The following is a 22,777-nucleotide window of genomic DNA, read 5'->3' on the forward strand; positions in this document are numbered from 1 at the left end:
GGGTCCTGATTTTAGTGTAGCAGACTGCTGACTGTGAATTCAGCCTCCTTGTGACTGATTTTCTGCATGGTCCTTCCTCCAAATCCAAGAGATGATGGTTTACCTCAGAGGACTTCAAGCTTTCACACCAAATAATGAATTGAGTGTTGGCTGTTCTGAGTTTGTATTTTTTTTTCCTTCAGAATTTCTATGGCAGTTAACTAATTCTACAACCTCATGTATTTCAAAAACAGGAGCAATAGTATTTCCTTCCATGAATATTTTGTCCCAACCCCCTGATGAGTGTCTTACTAGCTACAGCTTGCCAGGGATTAGCTTCACCACAGTATTCACCAGAAAGGGAGGCCTTACTACCACCTGGGGTAGTAAGATCTGCTTACTAGGACCCTCTGTCCCAATGAACTTAAGTTGTGTTTCCCCAGAGGAAGGCCCTCAGAAAGGATTTGGGAGGAGTAGTTTGATTGAGATATGAATCCAGTAAGTTCCACTGAAGGAGTGGGGAGGTGAGAAAAGGAATGAATGGAAGCCAATAAAGAAAAAGTCAAATGGGAAGTCTACACCTGTAGGAACCTGGGGCTTAATCTCTATGGGGGCCTCTGAGAGAATGCATAGAGCATGCCTTGAGTTGTTCTTCCCGAGGGACAAGGAACCTGGGGTATTTATCCCCCAATCCCTGCCATCACTGGTTGAAGGCTGCTCCTGAAACCTTAACTCCTGGCACTTCTGACCTTCTGGTTCATGGGCCACATGCACCCAGGAAAGAAAGATGCGTTAGGAAGCCTCACACTGGTGCTCAAGAAACAATGAGTGCCAAGAGAATACAGGCAGGGAGCCCAAAAGCAAATGTTACAGAAGATAAAGCTCCTATGAATATATTATGAATATCAATGGAAAAATAATGCCATTAAAAAATAACAGCTACCTGCGGCACATCAGCACCAGTGCCTTGTGTAAACTAAGGTGTCACCATGTATATTTTGTTTCTTTGAATGTCGACTGGTCTGGAACCTTTCTTCATCCAAATATATGAAGATATATTCCTCTGATTAAGCAAAAATAGGTATACACACTGACTACCTTCTTAGCCTGAAAGTCAATATGAACATAGACGCAGATGGAATAGACTTACCTCAGCCTTAATAGCACCCCACAGTTCCTTGAAGTGTCCATTTCCAATCTACTTTTTGAAATAAAACTTTAGGAATGTATTTTAAGAAGCTTGGTTACACAGTCAAAAAAAAAAAAAAGTTCACAACACTAAAACACTCAAAACTTAAATCACTTTCAGAAAGAGAAACAGCATCTTTGAATGTTTTATTTTTCACTTGTGAAAATACATATATAATATAATACAAGTATAAGAAGTGTCCCACTGCTTGAGTCATAGGAAGCTAACGAAAAGGCACATACATATGGGGGGCGGGTATTTGCATCCAGTTTTCAGTAAATCGGCCTTCAGGGCATGGCAAGTGACCATGGAGGAACAAAAGCACAGGAAGTCTGTGTACATGACCATGAAGCCTAAATCAGAGACAACTCCTAGGTCCGCTGAGAATGGAGGTCATCTCGGGAACAGACACTGTTTCTATTTAAAAGCCTGTTCGAACATCAGAGAACGTACTGAAATCTGGACAAAGGCACCACGGGCAAGGCGAAAGCCAATGCTTAACTTGACAGCTAGCCTGTTCTCCCGCTTCTCTTTAAGGCCTAAGGCCTCCACTGATTTAAAGAAGGAAATACTGTGCTGGCTCTGGCACAGAAATATTGTTCAGCTACAAGACAGAATTTTGTAACAGACTAAATATTTAAAAAGCCTGTAAACACTGTTCCGATGGTAGGAAAAAACACAAAAGAACATTGCTATTTCTCTTTTAGGAAAGATACAGGCACGGATCTCTGCCACGTCACTGGTATATCCCTATCCTGACATTTACCTGAAATGGTAAAAATTGAGCACGACGCAAGGGATGATGAGATCGTTTCCACCATTTACTAACAAAGCAGCCCTCTAGGATTTGGGGCAGCTGGAGCAGCTGGCAACCTTGGGCGACGTGAGATGGGGCTTCACAATGTCCGGCTCAATAGACTCCATTAGGTCACACTCGTTTGCAAGTATGTGTTTCACCAGGCATCTGGAGGCTTCGTCAATGTTTATATTTTCCTAAGAGAAAAACAAAATGAAACAGCTTTTCTTATTCAAGATGCTAAGATAACTCTGGGGCAGAGTGACCTATAGGTCATGAAAGGGCAGTAGTTTTGGCAATTCATTTACATATCCCTTCCTGTTTCCTTATCCATCTGCCATCTTTTTATTCCCATCACTCTCATGCATTCAGAGAACTCTCTTCTTAGACTTTGACAAAAGTAAATAGATTTATTTTGTTTTGTTATGTATGAAGAACAGTGTTTGATGAATTCAGTAGACTGCAGAAAAGAGTTTTCACATGCTCTTACACTACAGCATAACACTGTAGAAAAAGCATATGTCTTCCAATCTAACTTAGGGTCATAATCACCCTCTAGTACTATTTTTTGGAGCTTGATATAAAATACAAACAATAATACACCTCTAGCAGAGATTACTGGTACTTTGCTAAATATTTCTGGCTCTCTGCCTTCCAGTCAAATGGTAGGAGTGCACGTTCTGACCTCTCTGAAGTTAGGCATAGTCACGTGACTCTCATTGGCCAATGAAATGTTGAAAGTGATGTGTTCCACCTCTGAATAAAAGCAATGAGCCAGTGCTCAATTTACCATGTTCTTTTCTTCCTTCTTCTGCAATCATGGGAGCACAGAGATGGAACTTCCTTGGCCTGGGTCCATGAGTGAAGATCAAATAGAGCCAAGCACTCTAGTCAGCAGATAATGAACTATGTGTAACGTGAGTAAGAACTAAGTCTTTTTGTTTTAAGCCACTGAGTTTTGGGGGTTGTTTACCACTGTGGCATTACTTAGATAATCCTGATAGATATACCTTCTAAAGAAGGGAAAACATGAAATCAGAAATCTGAGTCTAGTTTCAAGAATGAAATACATTTTAATTTGGGAAAAATATGGAGCAAGCATTTGAACCTAAACTATGTTTTTATTCATACTATAGATTAAAGTGCCTTTTCTCTTCTAGTCAGAAAGCCAAGAAATACAGAATATTTACTACCTGCATGCTAAACAATCTACTTGTTGAGATAAATGAGATAAGTGAAGATCTCTAGTGTAGTTGGATTGTTTTTATCAAGATTTACAGGACCTCTTTGATGTGTTCCCCTACATTCAATGTAAAGAGACTTTCTTGTTGTCTAATTATTTTACTGTAGGACTATGTTTTTGAAGTTGAAGTATAACTGCTTATCCTTAATTTCTGCACCTTTGTCAAGGTTTTTGATACATGTTGCAACCATTGCATGAAGTCATCTTACATAGTAAACATCAGAAGTAGTGGAGGTTTCCAAATTATATCCATGACTCACGACACTAGATGGAACTATTAATTAGCATCTTTCAAGTCCCACCCTGAATACATCCTTGAGTTCACCTGCTACAAATGCTTAAAGTAACTTTTGGGGTTTAGGATAACAGCCTGCTTATTTATCTCCCCTCTATAGAGTCTTAACAAAAATGCTTCTGAAGGTTTCTAAACCTAAACACAAGGTGAAGTTCTGGTTGCTTTTTTGCTTATTTTTGTTTGTCATCTCATTTTTGCTATTGGTTTTTATACTAGACAAGACTTCATGTCTCTGAACCTCCCTTTCCTCATCAATAAACGGTGTTGATAATACTTTTACCTAATTAAAAATTGCTTCCATCACAGCATATGGCAGTCATTGTTGCTTTCACAGTGTGAACATGCTAGGCCATTTTATATACATAATCTTATATAATCTCATTTAAAAGTCTATAAAGTAAGGTTAGTTTTTCGTTCTTATGGATTTTACTGTAGTTGTTGAGGGGGTGGCATTTCTGCCTTCAGTTTAGTTATCTGCCCCAGTCCATGGAAGCCAGTGTATAAAGGAGAACAGTACTTCTCTGGTGCTGGTCAGGGTGGCTGGTCAGGGTGGCTGTGCCTTAAAGTCACCACACGCCTTCTGCTTCTCTCCCTCTTCCTGACCTCATTCCCTTGGGCCACATGGAGCAACCTGCTCCTGGACAGCAATCAGACCTAGGCGGGGCCTGCATCAGGGCAGCCCCAGCTCAGCACTTTGCTCTTGAGTCCAGTCCCTGACTGTATGGCTGATGTGAATCCTGTCTCGTACTGTCTTAGAGTCGAGGAAGGTGGGACTGGGTCGCCTCACTTAGGCTTCCAGACCTCGGCCTCATGGGTGGGTTTAAGGTACTTTACCAGCCATTAAAAATCACTAATCTGTTTCCCATTCAGCTATTGCTTTTATGTTGGTGAAGGAGGCAACAAAATCCCCAAATACCAAACATGGGATATTATCATGTCTACTTACAGATGAGAAAACTTGGGTTTGCAAATGATAAGGTCACACAGTGGGTGCACTAAAGTGTCCGACCTTAAACTGGGGTCTGATGCCAAAGCCTCGCTCTTACTAAATTGCATCCATTTTCAAGATTGTTACAATGATCAAGTCCAAGAATAAGTAAAAAGTTCTTAGCACAAAATTGGGCCCATAAAGTACTAAGTAAATCTTATTTTATTTCTCTTTTCCATATTATAATAAAAACATGTTAAAGGACAGGAAAAACAAGTTTTAAACATTAAAACCTCCTTCACATACAATATAAATTTTCCAGCAGCATTTCTCAAACTCCCACTCACATATTAATGTACAAGTTAAATAGTATTCTCTTTCAGTAATGTGCAAATTGGCAAAATCTACTAATGAGGAGAATTAAATGCTAGTGTGGACAAATCAATAAAAATTTATCATTGTTACGTGAAAATCACGTAAAATTTAAGCCCAGTTAGTGGCAGCCTAGCAGCATTCTTTTAGTAAAAGATAAGATGATGGTGGGAAAGATTGTAAAATTTAACACACCCAGCGAAGGCTAACTAGTGTTAGGACTGGGACACGAGATGAAGGGGAACAGGATCTAGACAGAGGAAACAGGCAGATCACAGGGGCGGCAGTACCCGCTTTTAGACCACATATCCGAACAAAGGGTCAACTCACTGTGACTGAGCCACATTCATTTATCCATTAAAATTATTTTGGTTCCCACTAGGTACCAGGCGTACAAAGGTAAAGATGATAGAAAAAGCAGCATTCCTGACTGAGCTTACGCATAGCAAGGTTTGAGTAAATGACAAAGGTTGGAAAGGGCATCTGGGACCTGCTCACTGTAGAGTCTCAAAGGCTCAGCTGGCCAGGTAGTCACTGAGGTTTTTTGCAGGGCAAGTATTAATAAATCCAATACTATACAAATCCATTACTAGACAGGAGTAGTACAAAGTAGGTAGCACTCTGTTTTATTAATTAATCGATCAGTAAGTATTTAGTGAATACCTATCGCTATGGCGTACAAATTTCAGATTAGAAATTTTGAAAGGGAGGCAGGGAAAAGAGTAAACACTAATATTTACCACTATAGTTACCTTGTGTTTGCTACAAAAAGGCAAGGTGCATAGTTTTTAGACCACAGGTTTGGAGCCGGACCCATTTGGGTTCACAACTCATCTCTCTCGCTTTTTGATTGTATTATTTTGGAAAAGTGACTTCACCACTCCCTGGCACAGTTCCCTCATCTGTAAAACATGTATCTCATGGGGAGCATTAGCTAACATATTAATACTTAGAACATGTGAGATACATGTTCTAAGGGCATAGGGTAAACATTCAATAAATGTTAACTATATACTCTCTTCATATAATACCTTATGGAAACATCAGAAGAACATGACAATGTGTGTATTCTATTCCTTTATTTTGCAGCTGAGAAAACTGAGATTGAGAAAAGTCCAAATGACTGGCTCCACGTCATCCACTAGTAGGTGCTGGGGCCAGGTGTGAGCGCGGGGCTGAATGGCCCCAAGGCACATGCTCTTTCCACAACACATATTATTTCCTCAAGTAAAAGGAACAGAATAGGCAGGGCACTTGGCCAGCATAAAAAGGGCAGGAGGATACAATCGGGGCCTTAAGGCAAGCCTGGTTTGTAATGCTGCCCAAGTTACATTTTTTTTTCCTTTCCTCTTCTCTTTCTATACAACATTGAAGTTACAGACAAAGAGCTTAGACTAAGAGAAGAAATAGTAATACATGGCAAACTTCCATCTCACTTTTTGTCTAAGGCCATCCTTGCTAATCAAATCCTGGTTGATAGAATTGCAGGTTCAGACTTTTGACCAAATAGACTGCCATATAATTGACTGAGATACTTGGCATCCAACTAGATACAACCAAGCCCACATTTCCCAGGTGACTGCGTAGAGACAGCACTGCTGGCTGAAATGTAAAATGCCACCTGGGAATTTTTATTTGCATGTATTCTAGGGAGCAGTAACATCCCTAGCAGCAACTTTTGCTATAAAGGAAATTTACATATTCTATAACTTCCAACACACATACACTTGGACTGAATCTGACTGTGATATATTTACATATTTGCATAATGCTAAGATGGTCTATTGTGCTTACTGCTTTAGGTGGATGTGAACTCATCTTTGTGCCTCTTCTCAGAATCTTTTAACTTATATTGACAAGCAAGCCTGAGAAATAGGCTTAAAATTCCTAACAAAGCATTTTACTAAAACTAAAATGGTCATAAGTACCAAAGTTATTATTTAATGCCTACTACATGCAGGGCACACTGAAGGTGCTTTGTTGATGAAATAATCTTCACATCCAATCCTAGTAACAACTGTTAGAGAGAACTATTAGCCATATTTTAAAGATAAGAAAGCTGCAAAACAGCAAGGTTAGGTAACTTACCCAGGGTAGAGCAAGATCTTGGCCAATCTGTCATTCCAACCACAACTGGCCTGACTCCAGTTCCCATTTGCTTCTAGTGCATTACATTACATTACAGTATCTCCCGTGATTGAAACAGACATCAAAATAGTTTCATATCTAAACCATTACTTCTCAACCCTGGCTGCATATTTAAATCACTTGGGGAGTTAAAAAAAAAAAAATCTGTTACCAGGGCCCTACTCCTGGTTATTGACGTAACTGGTCTTGGGTGGCATCCCAGCATGGCTACTTTTTAAAAGATGCCCACTTCTTTCAAATGTGCAGCCAGGTTTGAGACCCACTGTTATAAATTAAGAATGTCTTTAAAGACACTGCCCTTTTTATCTCAGTTGCAGACGTTCTAGAAATATCAGTTAATACTGTAATTCCAAGCTGCAGTGATTCTGAACTTCCTACAGAGGGAAACATATAAACCTAACTGTCTGAGGTTCTGGGTACTTGTCAGTTTTTTAATTAGCTCTTCAGAACATCTGTCTTGAGGCAAATTATTTAATCTCTGACCCCCCAGTGCCAGAGAGCAAAAAATCCTAGCAGAAAACCTTCACATCTGCCTAGTTAGAAGCTGGTGAAGAATTCGTTCTCCCGTAATCTTTCCAAATACATCAACCTCAAACAACATACCAAGTGTACCCAAGGCTTTTAGGTTAGGGCAATAAATTCCTCAGTCCTGTGAAATTTTAATTAGAGCACACGGTCTGCTGGATAATAACACCAAGGTAAGAAGTCTCACACAAAGCAGAGGTTTTAAAATGCTTTCTCTAAGAAGATTCAACACTCATTTATTGAGCATATAAGTGCCAAACATTTTACTAGCTTTTGTTTACCTCAGTTAATGCCTAACATGGGGGTTAGCATAGTGGACACCTGTACTTCTGTCTGCTTAGCACTTCTTCTCTCAGTCATCCTTTTGCTTTGGTAACTGCTTCTTCTCACTGCAATCAAGAGTATCTATTGGGGTTCGCCACTTACGAGTGCTATGTCTCAGACATTGATCTCAAATTTATCATTTCACTTAATTTTCAGAATAATGCTGAAGTGGGAATTATTGCCCTCATTTTACAGATTTTACAATAATGGTCAAATTTTTTTTTTTCTTCACCTTGCTGTCCTCGTAGGGCCCACAACCAATAGTTTCTGTCTACCTGAATAGAAAGCCCATTGTTCTGCACCTTGCCATGTTTCCTCTATGAAAGGGATGGAGGATGTAATGGCAGAAAAACCAAGGCTTAACGATGCCTATGGACTGAAAGTCACCAGACTTGTTCTAACAGAAACCAGGAAGGATGGAGGGATCCATATTGCACTGATTTCAACAAAGGGCAGAATCACATTGTCAGCCTGAAGATATGGGGTAGGGGGAAGAGAAGGAAAGTTCACAAATAAAGTCAGCCCCCCAAATTGTCCCTCTGACAATACCTTCCCCATTCCCACTCTAGCCTTACCCCAGCTTCTGTTCTTTAGCTGTTCTGGATGTCAAAGTTTACTTCAAGTCCTCTTTCTTCCCTCTTTTCTGTAGCCCCAGAGCCTTTTGCCTTATAACTCTCTTCCTTTATCTGCCAGGGTGTTCCCTCCCATTATTCTAGCAGCCTCTGGTATCACACTTCAGCCATGAAATATCCCCAAGCTTACAGAAAATTATCAAATATTTAAGAGGTAGGGACATTAGAAATCATTGACTCAACCTGCTCTCTTGGATGTATCAGGAAATTAAGACACAGAGAGAAGTGATTTGCTTGGTCTCACACAGGCTACAGAAACTCACAGAAACATGCTAGATGCTTTTCACCTTTCTTTCAGCCTGGAATTCCCTTAGCTCTTGTGAAACGTGACTTTAGTGCTCCCCAGCTCTTTAAGTGCACCTCCATTGTTGTACACCAATGTATCAGAACTGTCTGTTGTCTGTCCCCTTGAAGACAGGGATTGTAGCTTGTTATCTCTGTGTTTCTGGCTCCCAGCACAGTGCCTAATGTATATAGGGTCACTAAACAATAACATTACCAAAATTAGCTGATACCTACTGATAACTTATTATGTACTAAGGACCATTCTAAGCACTTTACCTGTGTTAACTAAGTTAATCCTTACAAAAACCCAGATGAGGAAACCAAGCCATAGAGAGATAAATAATTTGCTCAGCATCACACAGCCAGCAAGTGCAACTTACGCAACCTTGTTCTCCAGCCCAGGCTCTCAACTGCCACTCCTATGTCCCCTCAAATTTCCAACCCTTCGGAATGGCACAGCCAGGCTCAAATCCAGAGCCCCTGCTCTTCACTGTTGTCCTCTTCTCCTCTCTAAAATGCTTGCTGAAGGAATAAAAAGGCAAGTGGCCAGTGCTTTCTTTCTACATCTCAAAAGTTATCTGAGTAGTCCACAGCATGTTACATTTGGCCTACAGAATTGTTTTTTTCTTATTATTCCAAATGTCTTTAAATGGCACATATGCACTCTCTAGTTTGCCACCTACCTTACTCATTTCCATTAAATTCCTGGCCCCTAGAGGATCCTGAGTTCACCATTGCTGCCTTTTCTCCTACTGTCAGGCCCAACAACTCTAATACTAGGCACACATACTTTTCAAGATTTTTTTTTAGAGTCTACCATTCCTAAAACACATTTGCAAAATCCAATATGCAATGTACAACTTACCACAAAGAACCATTAAGAATCAGAACATTCACAGATTTTTGCCTCTATTAACATTTTGTTCTCAATTTAGTGGTTTTTAAATTGCTCTCACCATGAATCTCATATTGAAACGGTGCTAGAGCACCCAATAATTGGTCTTGAAAAGAGAAACAACAGTAAACATAAGCATAAAAATTATCACTTAGCCAGACTTAATAAACCTAATTAATGAAGACATAGCAGACTTCAGTTAAAATACTTCCTCATTCATCAGCTTGTGAATAGAGATGCCCCACCAGACACAAAAGACTAATAGTAGTAATTCCCGACATTTATTCAACACTTACTCAGGTACTATGCCAAGTACTCAACATACATAATCTCATGTAACCCTTTCCACACTCTAGAAGGTGAATATACTGTTAACCCTATCTTACAGATAAAAAGATCAAGACACATAGAGGATATGCTACTTAGCCATGATATTTTCTGGACTTAGTCAACTCAGTTTAAAGTGATAGTGCCTGAGTGCCAATTATAGGCAATTATCTGTTTTATCATTTATTCCTATCATGAGTAAATGCTTTTACTCTGACACTTGTATGTGCCAACTCTGAAAATTGAGAAAGGAACATTGTTTCCCAGGAAGCAGCAGAATCTAATGAAATGAGAAGGAGCTTTGGAGGAAAGCTTTAAAACTTGCTTCTGCCACTTACTGCGGGACAAGCCTAAAGCCTGAACCTCCATTGCTTAATTTGTAAAATGAGGCCAGTAAAACCCACACTCACAGGGTTCTTGTTAGGATTAAACGAAGCACACAAACGAAGCACCCAGACGTTCACAGTAGGCGTTCACGTGAATACAAGCTTCCTTGCAGTGTCTCCTTTTCTTCACCTTCTCCCTTTGGATCATTCTTCAGTGTTCACCTCCCACAGGAAGTTGTGTCTGCCTCTCCCAGGCTGGGGCAGGCACTTTTCTATTCTGGCAGTTAACACTTGTCAATACATAGTGGCCCCCTCTCTCTCTAAGCCCACTAGGGCAGGTGAACTCACTGCCCTCCCCCTATGTGGGACATGACTCCCAGGGGTGTAAATCTCCCTGGCAACATGGAACATGACTCTCGGGGATGAGCCTGGACCCAGCATTGTGGGATTGAGAAAGTCTTGACCAAAAGGGGGAAGAGAAATGAAATAAAATAATTTCAGTGGCTGAGAGATTTCAAATGGAGTTGAGAAGTCACTCTGGAGAGCATTCTTACACACCATATAGCTATCCCTTTTTAGTTTTTGTGTACTGGAATAGCTAGAAGTAAATAGGTGAAACCATTGAACTGCAACCCAGTATCCTTGATTCCTGAAGATGACTGCATAACTGTATAGCTTATGTGGTGTGAATGTATGATTGTGAAAACCTTGTGGCTCACACTCCCTTTATCCAGTGTATGGACAGATGAGTAGAAAATGGAACAAAAATTAAATGAATAATAAGGGGGTTGAGGGGATGGGATGTTTGGGTGTTCTTCACTTGTATTTTTATTCTTGCTTTTATTTTTTTGAAGTAATGAAAATGTTCAAAAATTGATTTTGGTGATGAATGCACAACTATATGATGGTACAGTGAACAACTGACTGTACACTGTGTAGTTTATGTGAATATATCTCAATAAAACTGAATTTAAAAAAAACAATATATGTAATGGCCTGTTTGTATCTTCCACTGGACTGGGTGCTCCTGGGGACTGCACTGCTATCCCCTGGTGTCTCACACAGTGTCAGGCAGACAGGAGGCACTCAGAAGATATTTGTTGAGTGAATGAATGAATGAATGAATGAGTAAACAAATTCACAGGCCCCCAGCAGAGTGGCAAGTTCTGAAGATAGTTTTAGATGTGGGTGATTTCCATAGAGAGGGAAAAGGAAAGCATGTTCACAACAGAATTTACTCCACAAGTCAAACTGCCTGTTCTTATTTTATTCTCCAGTTACTGTTTGACACCATTCTTTTAAGGTGAAATGAAAGGAAGACTGACTGAACTGGTTTATAAAAATGGAGTTGCATTACTAAAGTCTTTGCCTTCACACAGACCTAGGCTGGAGTCCTAATTTTGCCCTTTTAAAATATCTTTATACCATATTATTCCATGAACTATTTCACTTAGTAGTTTAATATTTAATATTCATATATTGATGATATTTAATAGATTTAATAGCTAAATCTACATAGGCAAGATACTTAATTTTCTGGGGTCTCGCCTGTACGACAGAGACAATAGTTATCACCTGGCAGAATTATGAGGATTGGAAATATTATATATGGAACAAAAGTAGAAATTGGGCTACCATTGAATATTATTTTATGACTATGTAATATATAAGGTTATTTTAATATCATCTTCTCCTCTTAAAAACTTTATGCTACTGAATGTTCCAATTGAAGCTTAACAATTTCCTTTCAGGCCTCTGGTTTTATCTTTTCTTTATATGCATTCCTTTTATCAAGCCTTCAACTAACTCTTTAGTGGAGAATTGAAGCTCTTGCTTTTCCAGATAGAATAAATCAAAATATTTTTGCCATAATTTTTAAAACAATGTTAGCTTAGGTGAAAACATATCAAAACATGAATTATGTTTAAAAATGGATGTGCTGTTTTTTTCATAAACAGTAACAAATGTACTATATCAATACTACGAGTCAACAATTGAGGGGGGTTGGTTAGGGATAGGGGAGGATTAGAGTTTCCTTTTCTTTTTTTCTTTTTTCATCTTTCACTTTATTTCTTGTCTGGAGTAATGAAAAGTTTCTAAAAATTGAACAAAAATTAAGTGTGATGGATGCACAGCTGTATGAGGGTACCCAGGGGCAAGCGATTGTACACTTTGGATCTTTGGATAATTGTATGGTATCTGAACAATCTCAATAAAAATGAAAAAAACAAAACAAAACAAAACAAAAAAATGGATGTACTGATAAAGCAAAAGAAATCCATCTCAATCACCTTTTTGTATTTGGAACATTAATGACACCAGCAAACTTCCAGAACTCTGGCTTCAACCCTAGAACCTGAGTTTCCCCCTCCCTACCAAATCCCTGATGTTTAACACTGAAATTCCACAGTCAGATAAAAAGTCATTTTTTTGGCATGGGCAATTTCCCTGAGGCAACACTTAGGAAGTAATAAATAATTTTCTTCTTTTTATACAGAATAATATTATGCCTTTCCTCATTCCACAAACATGGAGGTAACAAAGGAGATACATCAATTTGAAATTCCTATCATGTATTGACATGTAACTAAATTAAATAATTTATTAATCAGCAAATAATCATTGAGCACATTCCATGGACCAGACACTTTTCATCAAAGGCTTTACACTCTGTGCTTAGTATGTTTTGGAGTCAGTCCTTATGTGATGGCCTTACTAGTCCAGTTTTTTCCATTTCTATCTGGAGACAGTCCTTATGTGATAGTCTTAGTCCACAGTTTTTTCCATTTCTATCTGGAGATGGTGATGGATGTGATGTGCTCTCTTCTCACGATCACTGTGACATTTCACCCACTTAAGGTTCTGCATAGTGTCTGTGCTGGCCTGCAGGCCTCCAGTTTCTTCCCATTACACTCCATCCTCAGTATCCCTCCAGACTGTCTCCTGATTACTCTAATTAAAGTGTAGTTACATTCACACCTATCCCAAAATCACAGCTCAAAAAAAAAAAAAAACTTTGTTGGCCCACATTGCCTACTCAAAGTAAGTCTAGACCACAAACTATGGCCCAACCAACATGGCCACATCTTCACTGCCTCATCTTCAGGGACTCCCCTTATTTGGCTAGGCTCCAACTGAACTAGATGAGAGGCCATTCCCTAGAGGTGCCCTCCACTCTCTCTCCACTCCAAGATTTTGTATGGGTTATTCTTACTCTTATCCCTAACTGTAGATCCTCTGCCCATCCTGAAAAAACATAACTCATTTGGAAGGAATTAGCTGCTGACATATTTAACTGATTTACAAGGATTTCATTTTATTCTGCTTGGAACTTTGGGATAAAATTCAGATACATTCCATGGCTTCAGAATTCCTCTGGTCCTCTTGAAATTTATTATTTGCCTATTTATTTATTTAACATTAAGAAAGAAGATGCAGTAGAAAGACTTAGAACTATCTCAGCTCTGCCAATTGCTAGATGTGTAACCTCAGGGAAGTCACATTAACCTCTCTATGAGCCTCAACTCCTTTATCTACAACCTTTGATTTAAAAAATAACACCAATTTCACAAAAGTTGTTGAGAATGTGCATAAAATGAGGTAAGATATGTGAAAAAACTCAATAATAGTGTTGGCATACAATAAACCATGAACATAAAATGTGTACAAAATAAAACACTTGGGAAACAATACAAGATTAAATAAATATTTTTGTTGTTAAGTCATATATGAGAAATTTAGAGGGAAGTGATAAAGACATTTACTAACTGAGTTTGCATTACCCTTTTGGTTTTACCCCCCCCCTTTTTTTTTTACCTTTTTCCATTTCTCTGAGCCCAGTCCCAAGTGAAGCACATATGATTTTGAATATGACTTTAACAGAGTAGAGTGAGATAATGCTGGTTGAAAAGCCTGAACAATGGCCTGACTCCTTATGGCAAGGTCCTGACATCATTATCAACTCTGGTAAGCCTTCTTTGACCAATTCCCTCCTTACCCCAGCAAGCAAGACTGGGTTGGGTACCTCTCCCAGGTGCTTCCATAGCAATCCTCTATAGTAGCTATTATTGCATGCATTTGCAATTATTTTAGAAATTTATTTCTCACTAGATTGTATACATCTTGAGGGAAAAAGTAGCACTTATGCACTGGAGTGTTACCAGCAGCTAACACAGGGCTTGTTGGCATATCGGTGCCCAACAAGTAATTTATGAATGAACTTTCCTGTGATGGGGAAAGAAAATGGATGAATACCAATTAATAATCACACAGACAAAAATAATGTGAACTGCTCTATGTTGATATCCATTATATTGAAGTTCATTTAAAATCAGGACAGCTTAAGAAGTAGGAGACCTGAGCCCTGGCTCTGATATTGCTACCCACTAGTATGGTCATTATGGCGTCAGTTTCATCAGCTGCAAAAGGAAAGAATTTGTACTCTGCCTTTTTCCAAACAAGACTGAAGGTGACCCTTGAGGCCATCTCCAGCCCTTCACTCATGTAATTAAACTTACGGGAGGCCTGAGAATAATACTCCTCTAATGGGAAGGATTTCTCAAATTGGAAGTTTTAAGTATAAGGCATTTGTTTAAGCAATCATTTACTAGAGCAAGTGCACTTTATCAACATGATTAGCCATATGTTTTTGGATGCAAAAATCAGAAGCCCATTGAATTGCCTAGGCCAGCCATCTGGAGGGTAGCTGCCAGGAGGGACATAATTGCTGCGTGACTCAGGAACCTCAGTAAATAAAATCAGATACTCAAACACCATCCGATCAGCTTCATCTTCTGCCCAGCAGCATATTCTCATAGCTTTGCCACCCAAGAGAATAGGGCTCCTACCCCAAACCTAAGTTGAAAAATCCTGGGGAAGGACTCTGATGACTTTGGCCTCAGTCACGTATTTGCTCTCAAGACTAGAGCAATTCTGAGTCCAGGAGAGGGTGGTGCCCTGAGAGGCCCAGCTTGGGACATGTGGACACTACTAGCCAATTACTGTTACTTGAGAAATGGAGTGTGTAAGCAATAGCAACTTCCATATGTACAACTATGAAGGAAGAGGGAGAGGAGAAACAGCTTACCGAAAGAGACGTGTGCATGTATGTGGGTGGGTGAATGGAAGGAGTAGCACAAACCCGGCCATGGGGGAATCATTGCAAATGGGGAAATTCACGGGTTGTATTTACCGTATCAGCTTTATGGACATTTGCATCATTTACAGCAATGTAGATGCATGTATTTGCATTCTAGACCTAAGCAATGTGGGATTTAAAAAGCAACAGAAATATATTTTTCCATAAAATTGTGTAGTATCTGATGCATATCTAGTGGCACCTGATAACTTTAACCTATGCAGAATAAGAGGACAATTGAGGCTACAATTTTGGACATGTGAAAAGGGAAGAGGAAGAAAGTAAGAGTTGAAATATAAATGACCTAAGAAGAAGGAGTTCTGATTATAAAGGTATAATAAAGTAGTTGCTCAATAAATTTTTCTGAAAAAAGGAATAAAGGAGTCTTTTGGAGATTAAGACTTAACCTTACTTATGGTTTTCTAGTTAGTTTTTACAGAATGCCTTTGAATTGAATAGGTTTAAAAGGATAATTCCTTTTCCAGATAAAGGATGCTTCCACTTCAAATGTAAATTTTAAAAAGGTTAACTTTGTTGCTAGGAACCCATTAAAAGGTGTTGCATGCTTTCTTGCATTATAAAACAGTATTCAAAACACAACCTAGCTTTTCTTGCTGACCTTGGGTAACCATTACATATATCCATAGTAATGCCTTTTATTTTTTTCTCTCTCTCTTTCTTCTTCCTCCTCCTGCTATTGTTGTGCACATGTAACTGTAGTTCTATAGCTAATAGGCCAATTCTATGGGTTGGCACTGTAAAGATAAATATGGTTTAAAAGGGATAGGATGGAGTCTTTTTAATACACATATCCCTGATTAGAAAGAAATAGACCAAAACATGAACATATTTTCATTAACATAAGAATTGAGGGACAAAAAACATAAATAAGACTTACAAAGCCCAAACAGCAAAATGGCAAAAGAAAATCCCACATTATCAGTAGGTACTTTGAATGTAAATGGATTAAACTCTCCAGTCAAAAGGCAGGGATTGACAAAATAGATATAAAAGCATGACCCAACTATACGCTGATTATGAGACTCACCTTAAATTCAAGACACAAATAGGTTGAAAATGAAGGGATGGGAAAAATATATATATATACTATACAAATAGTAACCAAAGGAGAGCTGGAGCAGCTATACTAATATCAGATAAAATAGATTTTAAGACAAAAACTCCCATGAGGGACAAAGAAGGTCACTATATACTGATAAAAGAACCAATTCAAAAAGAGGACATCACAATTATAAATATATATGAACCTAATAGCAGAGTCTCTAAACATATGAATCAAATATTAACAGAATTGAATGGAGAAATAGATTGAACTATATTAATAACAGGAGAGTACACCAATACACCACTTTCAATAATGGATAGAACTACTAGACAGAAAATCAGTAAGGAATTATAAGACTTGAATGACAATATAAACCAACTAGACCTATCAGACATATATAGAACATTTCACCCAACAGAAGCAGAATACACATTCTAATGCACATGGATCATTCTGCAGGATAGAAATATATTAGATAATAAAATAAGTCTTAATAAATTAAAAATATTGAAATCATTCAGTGTATCTCTCTGACCACAATGGAATAAACCTAGAAATTAATAAGATAGAAATGAAATAAGCAGAAATTTGTGGATATTAAACAAAACACTCTTAAACAACCAATGAGCCAAAGAAGAAAACAAGGAAAATTAGGAAATGTCTTGAGGCACAAATGAAAATGAAGACACAACATATCAAAACTTACGGGATGCAGCAAAGGCAGTGCTAAGTGGAAAATTTATAACTCTAAATGCTTACATTAAAAAAGAAGAGTTATCTCAAATCAGAGACCTGGAGATTCTCACAACTGGAGATTCTCACAACTGGAGAATCTAGAAAAAGAAGAGAAAACTAAACTCAAAGAGAGCAGAAAGAAGGAAATAAGAAAGGTTAAAACAGAGATAAATGAAATGGAGAAGAAAAAAAATAAAGAAGTTCAGAGCACCAACAAAAAAAAGTTCATTCTTTGAAAAGATCAATAAAATCAACAAACATTTAGCTAGACTGACAAAGAAAAAGAGCAGATGCAAACAGCTAAAATCAGATATATAAGAGGAACCATTAGTACCAACCCCACAGAAATGAAAAGGATTATAAGGATACTATAAACATCTGTTAGCCAACAAATTAGATAACCAAGATAAAGTGGTCAAATACCTAGAAACACACAAACTGCTTACCCTGATTCAAGAAGAAACAGAAGATCTCAACAGACAAATAACAAGTAAAGAGATTGAATCAGTAATCAAAATTCCCAATAGAGAAATCCCAGGACCAGATGGCTTTACAGGTGAATTTTATCAAATATTCTGGGAAGAATTAACACCAATCCTGCTTAAACTCTTCCAAAAAATTGAAGAGGAGGGAACACTTCCTAAGTCATTTAATATTGTACTGGAGGTTCTAGTCAGAGCATTTAGGTAAGAAAAAGAAATAAAAGATACCCAAATTGGAAAGGAAGAAGTAAAATTATCTCCATTTTATGGATGGCATGATCTTAGATATAGAATATCCAAAGTAACTATCAAGAAAACTACTAGAACTAACAAATAAATTCAGCAAAGTTGCGAGATACAAGATCAACATGCAAAAATCAATTGTGTTTCTATACATTAGCAATGAGCAATCTGAAGTGGAATTGAGATAACAAATCTATTCACAATAGCATCTAAAAATAAAATATCTAGGAATACGTTTATGAAGGAAGTGAAAAGATACCTAGTGAATGGGAGAAAACAGCAGCAAATCATTTCTCTGGTAAGGGTTTAATATCAACAATATGTAAAGAACCACAACTACTAAAGAACAAAAATATAAACAATCAAATTAATAGTTGGAGAAAGAGTCCTGCCCTGATCAAGATGGGTGAATGAGATGCTTCAGGGCTCCATCCCCCACAAGAAGCTTTGAACAACCAGCAAGAACTGGCAGAAACAGCTTTCTCAAGCTCCAAAAAAGAATTAAAGGACTGCAGACACAGGGCAAGTGATGAATTAAAAAAAAAAAAGGCTATTTAAAAGTGGTAGGCTCTCGTGACACCCTGGCTGGCCCCTCCCCACCCCTCATGCTCCCAATGAAGATCCCTGGTCTCAGTTCTGGAGGGAGCAGAGTAACCCTTGTGCACATACTGGGAGCATGTATGTCTGTCCCAATCTGTCTGCTGGTCTCCTGAGGGACTTGCCATCCCAGAACTTGCCAGCATGCAGAAGGCAGCTCACAGAGATTTCCTACAGAATGCTGTGGAGAGTCAAATGTTTGCTTGGGGAAAGAAATTGCTGACTTAGGATATAGAGTGCAGTGTCTGGTACTGTAAAACTGTATCCTAGCAAAGAGGGGATTTTCATATCTGCATAAGTGAGGAAATTCCTAGGGCTGAATGCTCAGGCTCAAGAAAAAACACATGCACAGAAAGGATCAGGGTGGCCCCTTGCTTTCTCCTGGAGCTATTCTCTAAAATCACTGTATGGAAATGTTCTGAAGGAGGACACTGGCACAGGTCAATCTACAGATGGGGAAGGTATTTTTTTTTCCTGTTCCTTCTCCTCCTCCTCTTCCTTCTTTGTCTTCATCTTCTTTATCTTCTTTTTGTTAGCTCCTGGCATTCAAACAAAGTACTGCTATAATACTAGCTGGATACAAACTTAAGGAACAGATGCCTCAGAGTCTAAATTTCAGGAATAAGAACTTAATATATAAAAATGTCCAGCTTTCAACAAAAGACTACAAAACATACAAATCAAGAGGAAGTGATAGCTCAGACAGAGGTGAAAACTAAAGCATTAGAACCCATCAGTGAGGAGGACCAGACCTAGGACATACCAGACAAAGACTTTTTTTAAAGATGGCTCTAAATATGCTCAAAGAGCTAAAGGAAAACATGAACAAAGAACTAAAGGAAATCAATAGATCAGAATCAGAAAACACTAGATGAACACAAGGAGAATAACAATAGAAAGATGGAAATTATGAAAAGGAACCAAACAGTTGAAGACCACAGTAACAGAAATTAAAAATTCCCTTGAGGGTTTCAATAGCAGACAGGAGCTGGCAGAAGAAAGAACCAATGAACCTGAAGATAAGACAGTTGAAATCATCAGACTGAAGAGAAGAAAGAATGAAAAAAAGTGAACAGAGATTGAGGAACCTGTGGGACACCACCAAGCGTGTCAAGATATGCATTATGGGAGTCCCAGAAGGACAAGAAAGAGAGAAAGGGGCAGAGAGACTACGCAAAGAAATAATTGCTGAAAACTTCCCAAACTTAATGAAAGATATAAACGTATACATCCAAGACACTCAATGAACTCCAAACAGGATAAACCCAAATAGATCCATACTGCAACGTATTATAAAGAGACATTCAAAGATAAAGAGAGGATCTGAAACCCAGAAGACAGAAGCAGTGTGTCACACACAAGGGAGCCTCAATAAGATAAAGTGTCAATTTCTCATCAGAAACCATGGAGGCAAGATAGCAGTGGGATGACATATTTAAATTGTTAGAAGCATAATATTGCCAACCAAGAATTGTATATCCGATAACACTGTCTTTTAAAAATGAGGAGAGATTAAGACATTCATGGACAAACAAAAACTGATGGAATTCATCACCCTGAGGAGAGATCTGCAGGTTTAAAGGAAAGGACAATAGATAGTAGATCAAAGTCCTATGAAGAAATAAAGATCTCCAGTAAGGGTTATGACATGGATAAATATAGATGCCAGTACTATTTTATTTTTGGTTTGTAACCACTTTTCACTTCCAACACAATCTAAAAGCAAATGTATAAAATGTGATGATAAATCAGTGGTTTTGGACTTGTAATGTATAAATGTGTAATTTCTAGCAAGAAATACATAGACGTGGAGGGAAGGGAGAGGTATACTCTTATACCTTAGTTTGTTTATACCATTGAAGTCAAGTTGGTATCCAAGCAAACGCTGTTGTTATAGATCTAGGATGTTAAATTTATCGCCCCATGGTAACTACAAAGAAAAGATTAGAGAATATGAAAGCTCACAGAGAAGGAAATTAGGCTACAGGAGCAGGAGGTGGGGCAGGGGCAATGGGGTGCTAATGTATAATGAGGGTAGGGTTTCTGTTCAGGGAGATGGGAAAATTTTAGGAATGGAAGCTGGTGAGGATACCACAAAAACTGTGTGAATATGAGTAATCCCACCAGATGACATGCTTGGGAGAGGTTGAGATGGGAAAGTTATGTTGTATATATGTCCCTACAATTAAAAAAAAGGAGAGATAAACTAAAAAACCAGTGACAATTACATGCAGTACACAATCTGGACAGGATCTAATGACGGAAGAGAAAAAGCCTAAAAGGACATTTTTGGGACATATGAAAAAAGAGTAAAATAGATTGTAAGCTTCATACCAGTTTTAAATTGCTTGAACTTGATAACTGCACTTAAGATGGTTTCCAAAATGAATATTCTTATTCTTAGGAAACACAATAGGTAGTATTAAGTGTTCAAGGAGCATTATGTATACAGCCTACACTGAAGTGTTCAGAAAATGGATTGATAAATTGATAGGCAGATAGACACACAGATAGATGTATAAGTAAATGGATTGATGAATTGATGAATAGATAGAATGATACGGCAAATGTGAAATGTTAAAATTAGTGGATCTAGGCATCTTGGAGGATAGGGTTATATTGGAGTTCTCTGAGTTTTGTATTATTTTTAATTGTTCTGTAAATGTGAGAGTAATTCAAAATAAGTTTTAAAAATGGACAAAGGTCTTGAATAGACGTTTCTTCAAATAAGATATGCAAATGATTAATAAGTACATGCAAAGATGTTCAACTCATTGGTCATCTAGTAAATGCAAATCAAAATCATGAGATACCACTTCACACCTACTAGGATGGTTATTATTTTTAAAAATGGAAAATAAGTGTTGGCAAGGATACAGAGAAATTGGAGCACTGTACATTGTTTGTTGGGTAGTAAAATGCAGGAATTTTGGATATAATTTCTTAGTTCTTCAAAAAGTTATGCATAGAGTTACCATATGTCCTGGCTATTTCACTTCTAGGTATTACCCAAAAGAATTAAAAGCAGGGACTTAAACAGATATTTGTATACCAATGCTCATAGCAACATTATTCACAATAGTCAAAAAGTGGAAACAACCTAAGGGTCCATCAAGATATGAATGAATAAACAAAATGTAGTATATACATAAATGGAACATTATTCATCTGTAAAAAGGAATAAAGTTCTGATACATGCTATGATGTGGATGAACACTGGAAGCATTATATATATATTTTTTTAATCATTTTATTGAGATATGGAAGCATTATATTGAGTGAAATAATCCAGACAGCAATTTATGTACTACCTACACAGAATATATATATATATATAATACCTGTATAGAATATAAAAAATAAGCAGATTAATAGACATGAAATATATTAGAGGTCCAGGGAGATGGGGGAATGGGGGATTTTTGCTTAATAGGTATAGATTCTATTTGTGATCATGAAAACTCCTGGTAATTGTGGTGGTGGTGATAGCACATATTTGTGATTATAATTAATTCCACTGAAATGTACACTTAAAAATTAAGATAAGAAATTTACTGCATATTCATATATACCTATACAGTAATATATATATATACATATATATCTACAATAAATTTAAAAGAGAAAGGAAGCAGCACATCTACAAATATTCCATAAATTGGAGAACAGAAATATATAATAATGAATGCAAAACTATCACTATCCTTTTCAAAAATAGAAAACAGTCCATAAGGTTAAGTCTAGAGAAAACGAAGGACAGGAAGTTAAGAAACAGAAATTCTAACTGTACAATCATAAGCAATCGATAAAAGAAGAAAGAGGAAAGAGATCTAAAAGAAACAAGTGCGATTACACAGGAGGATCTCAAGTAAGACTAGGTTTAAAAAGAACATGTACAAAAGACAGGAGCAGGGAAATGAACTCAGAATAGTTTTCAAGGGTGGGCCCAAAGCATTCAAATTGGGTTAGGAAGCTCAAACCAAGTCTAAGGGTAAGCCTAGAGAAAATGCTAAAGGCAGAAAAAGACAGTATTGAGGTTTATTCAGAGCAAAATATGATTGCCCAAGAGATGAAGGAGAAGATGGTGCAAGTTAACAGTTGACCCAGAGAAGGCAGACCTAAACACAGCTAGCTTCATTTTCTTTCCTAACAAAGACTTCAGATTGAGCAAAGAGGAGACTGCTCAAGGTCTTCTCTTTTATATAATGACCCTCATAATGTTCCTGTGGGCAAGGTGAATATGGGTTAGCTCC

The 22,777-nt window shown here is 37.8% G+C and overlaps 1 protein-coding gene across 2 annotated transcripts in view; it reads right to left on the minus strand.

Moving 5' to 3' along the window:
- Positions 1–1,303: 1,303 nt before the first annotated feature.
- RAB38 (RAB38, member RAS oncogene family) overlaps positions 1,304–22,777 on the minus strand; it is a 183,744-nt gene continuing 162,270 nt past the window's right edge. For both annotated transcript variants that reach the window (XM_037841007.1, XM_037841006.1), the window contains one exon: positions 1,304–2,161. In XM_037841007.1, coding sequence (XP_037696935.1) covers positions 2,009–2,161 — 153 coding nt within the window. In that variant the 3' untranslated portion in view covers positions 1,304–2,008. The remainder of the gene's footprint in view (positions 2,162–22,777) is intronic.

The sequence above is a fragment of the Choloepus didactylus genome, chromosome 6, assembly GCF_015220235.1.
Source record: "Choloepus didactylus isolate mChoDid1 chromosome 6, mChoDid1.pri, whole genome shotgun sequence".
In the NCBI taxonomy this organism is placed as follows: Eukaryota; Metazoa; Chordata; class Mammalia; order Pilosa; family Megalonychidae; genus Choloepus; species Choloepus didactylus.